Below are 15,600 nucleotides of genomic sequence, written 5' to 3'. Positions count from 1 at the left end.
GATTTAAGCTGTGTTTCCACCACACAAAAAGAGCGGGGACCGAACGGAGCACTACAGAGCGGTATGGCAAAGCATGACCGGAGCCAAATCCTCTGCTGGTCTCCACTGCAGAAAGTAGGTTCAAAGTAGGCGGCTCTTTGAGCTTCCCAGATATGTGACGTTACAACAGTTGTCTCAGCCAGACGGAAGATGTGGACCTTATGAATCTTCTGTTGTTGTTGTTTACATCCTCCACTTTGCACTAGTTGTTTTGTTAACTTTTATTCTTTGCAGCCACAGACAGAGCTGCTTCTGCAACTTCTGTGTTGGTCCTGAAGAGCGAACGGTCGGGTTACTTGCCCGGCTGATCACAGGACGGAGCAGTGCCAGTCCGCTGCGCCAGCATCTGGCTAGCTTTCTGCTCAAACGCTGGACCAGCAACTCCAGCAGCTCCACGCTGGAAGCGCTGAGCGTCTCTTTGCATTGCACCTGTGGTACGTCCCCACACTGCACCTTCTGCCTGAATATCGGCAGCGCGGACACAATGCATCCCGAATTGCAGCGTCGACATGATGCTTTCAGTTCAAACGTGATGCGGCGGCACTGACCGCGGTTGAACTGAATGCTGACCACCGCTGCATCGCGTTTGAACAGAAGCTTCAGACGCGATGCAAAGACAGACCAAGCACGGCACACCGGTGCGGCGCACGGATGCAATGCTGCAAACAGAAAGCTCCAACTCAATGCAACGTCCCAAGCCCCGGTCTCCCCCGCCTCACATCCACACTTTGATGACCAGCAAGAAAGTTGAGCAGAAAAAATTATTAAAAAAAAGAAAACAACCAGTGCAAGGATGACCATGCTAACAGCAGAGGATTCATCAGCCACGTTGGTATGAAGTGCTGAAGGAAGCATGCTCAGACGCAGCAGAAGGCATCTAAACACGTGCTGAGTGGATGTGGACGTGAGCTGCAACAAAACTTGTTCTGCTGAGAGGAATGTGGATAGAGAAGTGGACTGGAGCAGAACTCCTTCTGCTGACCCAGTCAGTTCCAACACCCTTACCATCCCAGATCAGGTCGATCAGTCAAACGTCCTCATGTCCTCATCCGGGTTGTGGCACAGCAACATAAGCTCTGCCTCCCTGAGCAAAGCAGCTCTTCCTTGGTCCTGCCTTACACCCAGTAATGTGCAGTGAGCATCAGGCTTGGTAGGGAGGGCATTGTATGACAAGGCCATTCATGTTGACACCAAGGACAGTTACATGATGTGCTTAGTACACGTGGATACTAACAATTAAGAGTGCATTATTTCATTGACATCACCTGCACACAAGAGAAGCTTTTATTTTGAAACATTTGCAGTTGCAGCTGATAAGAATATCAAGGTAAACCCTTGATATTCCATAAATAATGCTTGGGGTCATTTTTGTTTGAAAACTGCAGTTTCTTAAAATGTATGAGGAATGTTTGAAATAATTCAAATGGAGTCATGTCATGAACATGTTTCTTACGGAATACCTGGAATATAAAAATATAAAAACTTTGAAGTTCAAAGATTTTGAAGAAACACAAGCATTGGGGTCACGTTCCACCCCACCGATACATCTAAAGGTTCAAGAAGTTGACAGGACGACCCAGCATCAGAGCAGCAGTACACCAAACTTTATTTCCATCACTTCTGGTGCACATGCTGTGACACAGGGAGTTAAATCCCACACCACCTGTGGACTTTCACAATAAAATGATGACATGAACAAAGCAGCAATACACTACAGGCCACTTCTCTGGTCCAGGCATGAATGCTCCCCTGAACTCAAATGCAACCGAACTGAGGTTTGCTTCACGGCCAATGTCAGGGACTATCAGGGGACTTTCCAGCAGATGGAGCCGGAGGACGCCATGGAGAGCGCAGTGCATTTTGGGTAGTAAACAAACAAAGATAAAGGCCCCTGCATACACACTCCCATAAGAAGAAGGGCAGTTGGCCAGCTGCCATCAATAATTCTTCTTGGCAGGAGAGTTCATAACCTGAGAAGAAGAGAGAGAGAGAGCGAGAGAGAGAGAGAGAGAGAGAGAGAGAGAGAGAGAGAGAGAGAGAGAGAGAGAGAGAGCGAGAGAGAGAAAATACAATTCTGTTTATTCCTATTAATTTTTAATCTTTAATTCATTTCAAATTGGAAGGTTTTTTTTCTTTCACTTCATTTTAGAACAGATGCTGCTGACGAGGTCTCACGATTCGATTCCATGTGTTACATCCTCATGATTAACTTTCCCAATCATTGTTCTGTTGAAAACGTCATCGCTTCAAAGAAAAATTTACCATGGTTACAATACAAAACAAAAGCAGCTATTACAAAATATAACCATTAATTCAGCACATACATAAGCAGCTATGCCGTCACAAGTGCCCAAATGATTAGATAATTTTATTTCTTTGTTTATATTGTATAGATTCTGGGTACTAAAGCATTTAGGCACCATTATATAAGCAAGTATGATTTTCTCTCTCCATACCTCGAAGCACTACTGCATTGAGCAATATAGCTTTTATCTCTACACGACACAAAACCGGTTTGACCAGAGGGATTATATCAGACGAGGGAGGATTTGTTCTTTGATCATTTAAATATTCACCACCAGCAGTCACCCGTTCAGTCAGTCACACCTCAGACAGTCTGCGGTGGTCCATCATGGCCGTCAACGTCCCCGGTGCCGTGGTGATGGTGGTCTTCTACCTGCTGGTCCTCGGGACCGGCGTCTGGGCCTCCTTCAAGTCCAGACGGGAGCAGAAGAAGAGTGCAGCCACTGGGATGGAGATGGCCCTGCTGGGGAACCGAGGCATCGGCTGGCTGGTGGGGATCTTCACCATGACAGGTGAGGATTTCATTACCCACTGAGTAATCAGAGTATCTGGATGAGATTGAGAAGAAAATCAAACTGCTGCAGAGAAACAGAAGGACTGCAAGGTGACACACATTTCACCTCCAGGTCCTTCCTCATATTCAACATGAAAGGAAGTTCAAAAAGACAAATTCAAAGTTAAACAACTTGAGACACGCAGTGGAATCGAACTCTTGTCTCTGTGACTCTCCTGCAGCGTAGTCAGATATCACTCAGGGTAATGACAAGAACATTTTCAGTAGAATTCCTGTGTATTTTTCCTTTTTGAACAGAGGTGGCAATTAATGAAGTATTTTTACAGCCAATAATATGAAAGTATTTTAGATATCTGTACTTTAATCTTTCCTTCCACTATGATTGTGAGAACAAATATCTACTTTCACGACTTTAAACTGCCTCCTACATCTACATAAGAGCCTGTGGCCTTACTGGGTGGAGTTAATGCTAACTGGCTCATGTGCAGGGTGTAATCTATTACTTCTGAAAGTTTTCCACTGTTTGTGATCAGACTTGTTGCTACATGCTAGAGAAAGTGTGAATGAACTTGCAAAATCTTACTTTGCACAATCGTGTTCCCCTGATGTTCGTCATGGTGTTGTTTGGAACTCAGCCAACTTGTCATGGCCTGCTCCTCTGCAGCCTCTGCAGGGTTCTAGTGCTGCAGGATGTGTTTCCCTCTCCTCCGCATGTTCCAGATGGGCGTGTCAGGCGGCTGTGTCAGAGAGGAGAGAGCCGGCTGGGTAATTCCCTGGATTGGGTGCAGCTGCTCAACTCGACTCTGCTCCGCTCAGATCCAGTCCGTGTGTTACCTCTCACCAAACCTCCTCCTTTGGAGGAGCACCAAGCGCAGGGGTGTCAAACTCAGTTCCTCGAGGGCCGAAGTTCTGCATGTTTTCCACGTGTCTCTCCACTGAATGTCCTGATGGTTCATCACCACGTTCAGCACAAAGCCAGAGAACCAGCTGCTCATTGCACTCAGCTGTGTGGAAGCAGGGAGACGTGGAAAACGTGCAGGGCTGCAGCCCTCCAGGACCGGAGTTTAACACGTGTTCTGGGAAGATACAGGACTAAGAGTTCTTTAAGATATGATGGGGCCTGGTTTTTAAGTTCTTTATAAGTTAGAAAAAGGATTTTAAATTCTATTCTAGATTGAATTGGGAGCCATTGAATTGAGTATTGAAGTGATGTGATCTCTTATGCTGGTCCTTGTCAGGACTCTCACTGCAGCATTTTGAATCAACTGAAGACCTTTTAAGCAGGTATTTGGACACCCTGATAATTCAGATTTACAATAGTCTACTCTCCAAGTAACAAATGATGGATTAGTTTTTCAGCATCTCGCTGAGTCAGCATGCTTCTAGTTTTGGAAATATTACTTTGGTGAAAAAAGGCAGTCCTGCAGATTTGTTTAATGAGAGTTAAAGGATAAGTCCTGGTCAAAAATAACTTCCAGGTTCCTCACAGTGGTACTGGAGGTCAAAGTAATACAATCCAGTGTGACTACATCTTTAGATATTTTTTTTCTCAGATGTTGTTGCCCAAATATTATAATTTCATTTTTATCTGAGTTCATGAGCAGGAAATTATGGATCAACCAAGCCTCTTTGTCTTCCAGACATGCTTCTCGTTTAGAAAGTTGGTAGATAAATAGATTTGTGGTTTATCTGCATAACTATGGAAGTTAATGGGGTGTTTTTTTAATAATATTCCCGACAGGAAGAATGTAAAAAGTAAAGTGTATAGGACCAAAGACAGAACCCTGTGGAACTTAATGTTTAACCTCAGTGCACGTTTTATGGGGGGACTCGGACTAGGATATAGGAACATTGGAAGCTGGTGAGTATTTACTAGTTTGACTGTTATTTATTCAGTGATTCTGTGTTTTGTGATCCATCTCTCAGCCACGTGGATCGGAGGAGCTGTGATTGTTGGCACTGTGGAGATGATGTACACGCCGTCAATGGGACTGATCTGGACACTCATCATGTTCCCTGCATTCAGTACGGGGTTCATTGTTGGTAAGAGTTTAGTCATATCTGCCAGACTACTGCTAATCTGGATTTGAGAAACAATCAAAACACAAGAGAACTGAAGAGTTCTTCCAAACACACCATGAAAAACAAGGAACATTTTCTGCTCAGATGTTGGTTTGTGTTTCTGCAAAGAATGCAGATTGATGGAATGGATCAATGACTGACAAGTTATTATGAATAGAGAGAATAGAGATATAGAGATCAGTGCTTGATCTCTAGTCTTCAGAAACACTATATACTTTTTGTCTCCTTCTGTTGCACTTTTCTCCTCAGGTGGTTTGTTCTTTGCGAAGCCGATGAGAGACATGAAATGTGTCACCATGATGGATCCGTTTCACTTGAAATATGGAAAAATCACTGCAGCTGGACTGAGTCTGCTTTCAGTTATGGTGGATGTGACCTGGGTACCATCAACACTGATTGCACTCGGTAAAAATACATTCTCCTGGGACTTGGTAGTTTTATTTTGACAGTCGCCTTGATAACAATCAAACTTGGTGGTCTGTCCACTAGAATGTTCTCCCAGTGTTCATGTTTAGAGCCCACCATGAAAACGACATAATTTCTGCATCACGTTTCTGCCGTTTCCATGGAAACAAACAGTGTTTTTAGAATGTTGCTGTGTAAACGTGAAACCTTTGTGAAACCAAAACACTGAGTTTTCACTTGAAACGTCGTGGTGTAAACGAGGCTTTATTGTGGCGTTGTGTTGCTGTGCTGTGGACCAATCCTGACGGTGTCTGACAGGAGGAACCATGAGTGTGGTCCTGGATGTGTCCTTCTCCGTCTGCATCTGGATCTCTGCTGCCGTGGCCGTGGTCTACACCCTGCTGGGAGGCCTCTACTCCGTGGCCTACACTGATGTCATACAGCTCGTCCTCATCTTCATCAGCTTGGTAAAGGCTGCTGGAGTGTGTGTGTGTGTGTGTGTGTGTGTGTGTGTGTGTGTGTGTGTGTGTGTGTGTGTGTGTGTGTGTGTGTGTGTGTGTGTGTGTGTGTGTGTGTGTGTGTGTGTGTGTGTGTGGTGTCATTACAGCACCTACTACTGGCTAAATATACAAACTACATCTTGTTCAGTGTTTCTGTTATTTTTGTAGGAAGATCCATCGTTTTCTAAATGATGTCCTTTCAAAAAGTTTTTTTTGAAGGAGTTTAGAATTTTATTATGAAAGGTCCTAGCCTAGCTAACCACGTAATATCCATTTGGAAGGTTTTACTAAATGAGGGCTATTCATTTGAAGGACTTTGGAGCTTTTATTTTGAAAGCAAGGACATGCAGGTTAACTGGCCAAAGTTGAATTGAAATCTCGTGTCTCAATACTGTGAATTGCAGAACAATGTTCTCCCAAGGTGCAGTTACCGTGACATCATCGAGATGGAGGGAACATGGTGAAGAGGTCAAATGTGGCTTTATTTAGGAAGGAGAGGAGGAAAGAGAGAAACGACAAATCATTCAGGATCCTTGCCCCCTGGCAAGGCTGGTGGAAGGGTCAGGGTCAGGGTCAGGGTTAGGGTTAGGGTTACCCAAACCTTAACCCTGACACCTAAAGTATATTTCTATATAATCTGATACGGTTCAAGGAGGGTCAGAAAGAAAACCTCCCAGGCTCTGTGTATTTATTGTTCCTTGTCTTTTTCCTACAGGTTGTCTGTGTTCCCTTCGTCATGATGAACCCTCACACCGTGAACATCAGCCAGACTCTGCTGAACAACTCTTTACACTCTCCATGGATTGGCACACCAGATGTTAGAAAGACATGGTTACTGATTGATGAGTTCTGCTTCTTGGTAAGATGAGGCAACAACATCAAGTAATATATCTCCTACAATCACACTGCACTAGGACAGCTCATGTCATCTGTGTTTCTGACACTTCAAAACTACATTTGTGGACGAAAATCAGCAGATTTAATTATTTTATTTACTGCATTTTGTTTTGAAGGCACTGGGCAGTCTGGGACATCAGATCATCCACCAGAGAATCTTGTCGTCTTCTTCTGCTGTGACGGCCAAGCTCACATGCTTTGTTGCTGCTTTCATCCTGCTTCTATTTATGATTCCTCTCGTACTGCTCGGGGCGGCCGTGTCGTCTACAGGTAATCAACAGCTTTGCTTCCTGCAGTCAATTGTGAAAAATGGTGTCTGTGTTATGGTCAAGTAAAATCTAATGTCATTGTGAAAAATTGTCCCTCTGGAGGCTCCTGCTGAGGAAGAGGATCAAAGTGTTTCCTGGTTTTATCATAGGGGTGTAGAAGATGAATGAGAAGGTTTTCAACTGGATCAGCAGTTTCCATCAAGCAGCCATCTACAACTCATCAGTAATGAATTCATACACTTATATAATGATGATGTCTGCATAGAGACTCGTTTACAAATCCTTCTCTGTGCAAGTGAATAAAGTCTCCCATGTGACGGCCCCTCATATCAAACAGCACACATCTGGTAGTGGATCCCTGATCTGAGTCACAATATTCCTTTTCTATTGTATTAGTGCTGAATGTCAACTGGTGAAGTACCGCCCTCCCTCAAACTGCAGCTATCAGATCCATATTAAAGAAGTACAACCTGGATCCAGAGCTCCTCTCAAACCACCACCCTCTCTCAAACTCTCCCTTTCTGACAAAGATTCTGGAAAAGGTCGTCACCCTGCAGCTTCAAGGACATCTCCGATCCCAACAACGTCCTCAGACGTTTCAATCAGGTTTGAGACCCTCCGACAGCACAAAGACTGCTCTGACAGAGTTTTGAATAAGCTCCTGAGAGCAGAAGACTCTGGCTCCCCCAGCCTACTGATCCTGCTCCACCTACTCAGTGCCGCCGTGTTCCACCAAGACTGAAACAATGAGATTGTGGATACAAGTGTCAGGACTCGTGGTGGAGCCATTGGTCCTCCACAGTGAAAGGAGACAGCTAAAGTGGTTCAGGACAACGGCTAAGAGATCCACTGGTGTCCTCTAAGTGAACCAAGGACATCCGACTCAGCCCCTCAGCCCGGTCCAAACTACCAGGAGAAATGACATCTCTTGGATGGTCTTCCAGAAGCTTGATGTCCTTCAGAAGTGTTGGGGGAAGACAGGGGTGTCCGGGCTGATTGTCTCTCCATACTGCCACTGGGACCGTATGCAGGCCAAGTTGGATAGAAGATGAATGAATTAAGCATTTTAGGTCTATCAGTCCAACTCTTTCATTCTCCTGTTTCTGTCCTTCAGACTGGAACATGACCTCCTATGGTTCTCCGTCTCCATACGACCGTGGGGAAGCAGCTCTGGTCCTGCCCATCGCCCTGCAGCACCTCACCCCGACCTTCGTCTCCATCATCGGTATCGGATGTGTGGCTGCAGCCGTCATGTCGTCAGTTGACTCTGCTTTGCTTTCTGCTGCTTCAGTTTTCACCAACAACATCTACAAGAACCTCCTGAGACCAAAGGTGAGCTGATCTAGAATCCCACTAAACTGCTTCTTCTTACGACTACAGTACCCAACTCCCCATTCAATGGTTGTACTGTATGGAGAGGAGCCAATAAGGATGATTTGACAGAATGAATGAATGAACATCTGGTTTATAATTCATTGTTTTCTCCCCAGGCATCAGACAGGGAGACCCTGTGGGTGATCCGTGCTGCTGTGGTTGTGGTGGGTGTGGCTGGAACATCTCTGACCAGCCTGAAAAACAGCATCGTGCTCTTCTGGTTTCTTGGAGCCGAAGTGGCATACGTCCTCATCTTCCCTCAACTCGTCTGTGTCCTCTTTTCTAAAGTGTCCAATGCTTACGGGGCTCTTATAGGCTTTCTGGTGGGACTGGGGGTACGACTCCTCAGTGGACACACATCTCTGGGACTGCCCGTCATCCTCCATTTCCCAGGATGCACTCTGGAGGACGGCGTCTACGTCCAGTACTCTCCGGTTAAGACCATCTCCATGGTGTCTGGTCTGGTCTCCATCTTGCTCTTCTCCTACCTGACGTCTGAGCTCTTCAATAGAAACCTGCTGTCTGAGAGGTGGGACGTGTTCAAAGTGAAACACCGGCAGCTGCCACAAACACCAGCAGGTGGCGCCACAGAGCTGAAGGAGAATGAGAAGCGGAATGGAAACCTCCCTCCTTCTGACATAACAGAACCAATGATGAGCACATGTTAACATTCCTGTCTGGTGTTTATTTACTCATGTAATGAATGAAGGGGGTAACTACAATCTAGGCTCATAAGATCCATTGCTTCATGCTCCTCGTCCATCCTTCCATCTTGTATTCTGCTTATCCAATTCAGGGTCGTGAGGTGCAATGCGATACAATTAGAAGAAGCCCTTTTTAAACATGGTATCTTTTTTTCAATGTTTCATTTAATTAAATCTGAGAAATTTCCAGTCAAATGGAAACAAACAGCACCAACATTCTTGTGTTTTTTTTTTGTTTTGTTTTTCTATTCCTGAGGGGCCTTTCAAAAAGCAGCACACTGAGTGGTTCACTTCAAAGGTTGTACCTCGTCACCTCTTGTGTGTGACTGAAACATATTGTGAGTAACGAGACGTAGAAAGCCTGTGTGAATTTATCTGGGCCAGAGATCATTTCAGGGACTTTCTGGGAACTTTTCACAAATGGAAACCAGCAGTGGTTCTGAAAAGGAATAATCAACCACGTTGGTCTGAAGTGCTGAAGGAAGCATGCTCAGACGTAGCAGAAGGCATCTAAACACGTGCTGAGCCAGTGTTTCCACTTTCCACACCTGACTGCAATCTGGATGTGGACGTGAGCTGCAACAAAACTTGTTCTGCTGAGAGGAATGTGGATAGAGAAGTGGACTGGAGCAGAACTCCTTCTGCTGACCCAGTCAGTTCCAACACCCGTACCATCCCAGATCAGGTCGATCAGTCAAACGTCCTCATGTCCTCATCCGGGTTGTGGCACAGCAACATAAGCTCTGCCTCCCTGAGCAAAGCAGCTCTTCCTTGGTCCTGCCTTACACCCAGTAATGTGCAGTGAGCATCAGGCTTGGTAGGGAGGGCATTGTATGACAAGGCCATTCATGGTGACACCAAGGACAGTTACATGATGTGCTTAGTACACGTGGATATTAACAATTAAGAGTGCATTATTTCATTGACATCACCTGCACACAAGGGAAGCTTTTATTTTGAAACATTAAACTGTAATAGCAAGGCAGAATGATGTGACACAAAATCATCTTATCTCCTGGTTGCCTACTTCCAAATATTAAACTAAATTAAACTAAACCAGATCAACTAACGAAATACACGAACTGAGCAACAAAATATCAACACAACACAATCATTACCAACTCTACAAACCTTACAGAACCAATAATAAAGACATTTGAAACACTGCCAACTCAACTCCCACAATGTTTTGTATCGATCAGCTCCATGAAGCTGCAATATGTTTCAGTCTTAATCTAAAAAATTCAAGTTGGGAAAAAACAATTAAAGAAACTTAAGCAATGATCCAATAACAGTCCCCAGACTCTCCCAACAAGATAAATCTCATGACCTGGCAGCCCAGCTGTTTATCTTGGAAACACTGAAAAATGTAGAAAATTAAAACTCTCACAGCAGAACCGTCTGTGGTGCTGAAACCACTCCTGAAACCACTCCTGTAGAACCGTCTGTGGTGCTGAAACCACTCCTGAAACCACTCCTGTAGAACCGTCTGTGGTGCTGAAACCACTCCTGAAACCACTCCTGTAGAACGGTCTGTGGTGCTGAAACCACTCCTGTAGAACCGTCTGTGGTGCTGAAACCACTCCTGTAGAACCGTCTGTGGTGCTGAAACCACTCCTGTAGAACCGTCTGTGGTGCTGAAACCACTCCTGTAGAACCGTCTGTGGTGCTGAAACCACTCCTGTAGAACCGTCTGTGATGAGTCGTTTTGGGCTATGAAAAGCTCAAAATGCTGATACTTTCAAAGTGATAGGTACCGTAAAGTACTGGGAATTGAATAATGAAGCATTGTTCTACTATAATTCAAACAAACAATGTGATTGATGTCAGTTCATCACTGCTTGAACCACAGAGGATCCTGTCCCACATCAGCGAGTCTCTCTGGTCCCCAAACTCAATCTTTGGCTTCATTCAGTTCTCTGACAGATTTCCTTGAAGGCTGAGACTGGGTGGTGGTTTGAAGGGAGCCATTCTCACCGTTTTACTTCTGACACCATGTGATGTTTGGCCTTGAGTTCAACCCTGGGATGCATGACCTACCAATACCTACACTCGTCTACGAGTGGGGTGAAAATGACCCCAATTAGAAAAGATGTGTTTTTGCAAAACATGATATTTCTTTAATCTTGCGTAAAGATTTTTAATGATGCTTTAGTGAACAAAGAATCGATATGATTGTTGACATGCTCATTTATCACTTTTTCTAACATTGTGTAGATCATTATGCCATAATTGGCGGACTTGCTCGGCGTACACTGCAGAAACTGGGTCCAGCCTGTGAAGGGCACAAGTTGTTTATCCACTGTGACACAATCACTGGGCAGGAATTTCTGCCGGCAGGTGACCAGGGACAGTCCCACATGCAGCTAAAGGCTCTTAAAGAGCCCACAGATTGGAACATCCAAGTTATTCTCACTTCCTACAAGAATGCTCCATCTAATGAAGGTCATGAGCTCATCTTTGCTTACATTTTTACACTCATTTGTTTTGTCTGTTGTTGCTCTTTGTCCCTCCATGTTTGTGTATGGCAGCTCCTCTTCAAATAGGATATCAGTGATAAAAAGACACACACACACACACACACACACACACACACACACACACACACACACTATCAGTGGACTTTCCAGCAGATGGAGCCGGAGGACGCCATGGAGAGCGCAGTGCATTTTGGGTAGTAAACAAAGCAAGCTAAAGGCCCCTGCATACATACTCCCATAAGAAGGACAGTTGGCCAGCTGCCATCAATAATTCTTGTAGGCAGGAGAGTTCATGACCTGAGAAGAAGCTGTCAAACTCTAAGGCCACGCCCCCTCACCTGCAATTTAACTTTTCAACTGAACAGTTCTCACTTCAAATGTTTTCAGAAACACATTTTTCTGAACTGTTTCACTAATAAAAGAGAAGATTTGTGTCTGAGGCGCCATGTTGGTTTGGTTTTAACTGCAGGAGATGAGTGATGCCTTCAGAACTGCATGCTAACGTGTGTCGGGGTGATGATGGCTTTACGTGGGAGAGCAGGTTGCTCTTCAATCCTCAGCAATGTTAAAGTGCTTTAGACTTTTTTTTTTCATCCGACTCGGCGAAGGCAGGCGCTTCTCTCTTCTCTCCTCCCCCTCGTCTTCCCTGCTTGCTGCTCCCGTCCTGTACCGTCTCATGTGAGATCTAGCAAGAGCCTCTCTTCACACCCCATCCGAATTTAACTGTGACCGTGGAATTGACCAACTGCTCTCAATGCGATCAACCACATTTTTTCCACACGACGATCGGGCAAAGGAGAGCCTGCATGTCCCGATGGGACGTTTGCAGCCCGATACATGCTGGATTCCTGGGGTTCCTGAGGTTCCTGTGTTTGGCCATTCTTTCCATGGAGGATGTGGAGGACCTCTACATATTGGGATTCATGATAGCAGGTATGCTGCTGCTGATTGGGGCTGGCGGATTTCTGATCTATCGCAAAGTTGAGAAGACGCTAGCAGCTGCATTGGGAAGGCTGCCTGTCGTCACTGAGGGACTGTACCGAGCTTTGAACGCTCAGACTCATGTGATAAACCAACTCAAGAGTACGCAAGTCACGACTCTTGAGCGTTTACACAAAATTGGAACCATCTTTAAAGGTAGAAGTTTAAAAACTCGGCTGGAAATGCAAAACAAATTTTAGGGGCCACAATTTTGGAGCAGCATGGAGACCAGAGACGTTCGAGGTCGACAGATGAAGCTGAATCACCTGAACGAAAACAAATCTAATCTGCATTTCAGATTCCAGACACCCAGTCGTCAAGGCTGGTGTTTGGTCTTCAACTCTCCTGGATGTGAGTGTGGAACTAAGGCTCTGCCCGCCCTTCCTCCCCTTCGTCCCTAATAAACAACTCACACCTGGCCTTCTGGAAGCTGCTCTGTTCAGGACTGAAGGCCTTCTCACAACATCAGAACTGGACTAGCTCCAGAACAAGCAAACAGTACCTTTTACTCCCCCCCCCCCCCCGAATATGTTGTAATCTGTCTGTTGATGCTTAGATGTGCCTGAGGTGGATTTTGCTTCTCAATTACAGACTGTGCTCCATAGAGTACAGTCTGTAATCCGTCTTTTTTTCCCTCCTCTCCTCACCTCTTGTCTTTCTTTCCCCCATATTTTCTATGTAATTTTGTGGTACTTGTTACAATGACAATAAAGACAATTCTGATTCTTCTGATTCTGATATCTGTACTTTAATCTTTCCTTCCACTAGGATTGTGAGAACAAATATCTACTTTCATGACTTTAAACAGCCTCCTACATCTACATAAGAGCCTGGGGCCTTACTGGGTGGAGTTAATGCTAACTGGCTCATGTCCAGGGTGTAATCTATTACTTCTGAAAGTTTTCCACTGTTTGTGATCAGACTTGTTGCAACATACTTGAGAATTTGTGAACCCACTCATTAATTAGTAATTCTGCTTACAGCAGATGTTAGTCATGGTGATATTTGGAACGCAGCAAACAACCTGTTTCTGTCTATTTACACTTTAGACTTTTAAACAAACAATTCACATTGTATTTTCATTTATTACTTAATTTAAAGGGACAGTGCATATTGATGAACAGACAGTGCTGTAAATATACCAGATTTAGCTCAGAGCTCATTTCCATCTTCAGTCCCACGAGGTAGATCCATACCACCAAACACAAATATACATAGGTACTATACAACGTCTGGAAATTAATGCACACATGAAAACACACCACATAACAATACATATATGACATGACGTACGCTGAAATATACCACATTACCAGACAGTACAACATTTAAAAAAACATTACTACATCGATCCTAAAGAACTAAAATTAGTTACCTTATCACCTATTTCAAATATTAGCCATACACTCCTCCTGAGTTGGTTGACATGCAAGTAAAGAAAGAAAGAAAGAAAGAAAGAGAGAGGGAGTCAACCAGCTCAAATTTGACACCCTAAAATGCTCAAACACTCCCCAAATGTGACACGTTCATCAAGACAATAGAATCAACAACTCTGCTTCTAGGCCAATTGAATGGTGTCATTCGAATATTCATGGTGACACAGTTTGTTTCAGTTAGTTAAACTTGAAAAGAAGCTGCAGCAACAACTAAAGCTTACAACTGTGGGACGTAAAGTTTGATTACCTGCAGTGCCTTGATTTTGTTTTAGTTGTGAATAAATATTTTTTTTTCCACAGTGTACTTTTGTAAGTACAGCTGAATGTCTACTGTAATAGGAAGACAATGGTAAATGTGAAACTTTAGGAAGTTTCCCACCAGAATCAGAGATTTATTGGTTTGTACCAAAATGATGCTGATATGAATGATGCACAAACATGAATGAAGGTCGGCGTTGCTCAGCCTCACACGGGGCTGTCACGGCTGGCGGGCCGGTGCGTGGAGTGTTCTGAACCCAGAAGCAGACTTCAAGCAGAATAGGTGCAATTGTCACAGTTCTTTATTTCGCAGCCATAAACAAGGGGAGCGGGAAGGTGCCCTGCACCCAAACAGAAGCGCTGCGCCGGCAGGACCCCCGCAGCAGGGAGGTGCGCTGCACCCCGTGGGGGGGTGCGGACGGCGCACGGGGAACGCCGCCGGGAGTCCTGCACAGACAAGAGACACACAACGGGCACCACACCCCAGGGAAAACACTACACACCCGTGAAGGACTCACCACACCACAGGGAAGACACACAACACACTTCTTGGAACGGGGACCCGGGGACTCTCAGGCTTCTTGGAACGGGGGCCCGGGGACTCTCCTCTCGGGCTTCTTGGAACGGGGGCCCGGGGACTCTCCTCTTGGGCTTCTTGGAACGGGGGCCCGGGGACTCTCCTCTCGGGCTTCTTGGAACGGGGGCCCGGGGGCTCTCCTCTCGGGCTTCTTGGAACGGGGGCCCGGGGACTCTCCTCTCGGGCTTCTTGGAACGTGAGCCCGGGGGCTCTCCTCTCGGGCTTCTTGGAACGGGCACCCGCCCCGGGGAGGACAAACACAGACTCGCAACAGACAGCAGTCGAGAACAGACCAACAAGCCTCTGGCCCCGGACCCTCCTCACTGCAGGGTTTAAGAGCTTGGAGCAATCAATTACTTGATTGCCTGCAGGAGCGTCAATCAGGACGGGTCCGGTGCTGGAGCGAGGTGTGGATCCTCACAGGGGCACCATTTATGTAGAGATCTCTTCCCTCACAAGGATCACTAGGGACCATTTATGTAGAGATCTCTTCCCTCACAAGGATCACTAGGGACCATTTATGTAGAGTTTTGGCCTTTTGGCTATCGATAATGATTTATGATGATCAAAGATAGTCAATATAATTGTATTGAAAATGTAATCTGATCTGTATCAGATACCTCGGAGCACAACCTGTTTAACAGGACGTGATAGTACGTTCACTGATATCAGTCTCATAAGATACACTGAACAATTAATTAGGAATTTGTAATGAATAGTTAAATTAAGGACAATTGCCACAATTAACAGTGAAGCTTGAAGGATTTCTTATATTTCTTC

The 15,600-nt window shown here is 45.1% G+C and overlaps 1 protein-coding gene across 2 annotated transcripts; it reads left to right on the top strand.

Annotated features, from left to right (window-relative positions):
* Nucleotides 1-2,652: 2,652 nt before the first annotated feature.
* Nucleotides 2,653-9,289, top strand: LOC308138196 (high-affinity choline transporter 1-like). Of its 2 annotated transcripts, XM_080507215.1 has the most exons (8): nucleotides 2,653-2,855; nucleotides 4,784-4,900; nucleotides 5,189-5,344; nucleotides 5,663-5,811; nucleotides 6,560-6,703; nucleotides 6,858-7,011; nucleotides 8,125-8,342; nucleotides 8,501-9,289. In XM_080507215.1, the coding sequence occupies exons 1-8, from the start codon at nucleotides 2,672-2,674 to the stop codon at nucleotides 9,050-9,052; spliced, it is 1,674 nt and encodes a 557-aa protein (XP_080363341.1). In that variant the 5' UTR covers nucleotides 2,653-2,671; the 3' UTR covers nucleotides 9,053-9,289. The 2 variants fall into 2 exon arrangements, with proteins under 2 accessions (XP_080363341.1, XP_080363342.1); XM_080507216.1 differs by lacking the exon at nucleotides 5,189-5,344.
* Nucleotides 9,290-15,600: the final 6,311 nt, after the last annotated feature.

Source organism: Blennius ocellaris, assembly GCF_963422515.1.
Source record: "Blennius ocellaris genome assembly, chromosome: 13".
In the NCBI taxonomy this organism is placed as follows: domain Eukaryota; kingdom Metazoa; phylum Chordata; class Actinopteri; order Blenniiformes; family Blenniidae; genus Blennius; species Blennius ocellaris.
This window is presented reverse-complemented; position numbering and strand designations above follow the sequence as displayed.

Bases quoted from the DNA above. Each gene is read 5' to 3' on its own strand.
- LOC308138196 (XM_080507215.1), top strand. From the start codon at position 2,672: ATGGCCGTCAACGTCCCCGGTGCCGTGGTGATGGTGGTCTTCTACCTG. The intron at 2,856-4,783 runs GTGAGGATTTCA...TCCATCTCTCAG, and splicing joins GGGGATCTTCACCATGACAG to CCACGTGGATCGGAGGAGCT. The intron at 4,901-5,188 runs GTAAGAGTTTAG...TTTTCTCCTCAG, and splicing joins CAGTACGGGGTTCATTGTTG to GTGGTTTGTTCTTTGCGAAG.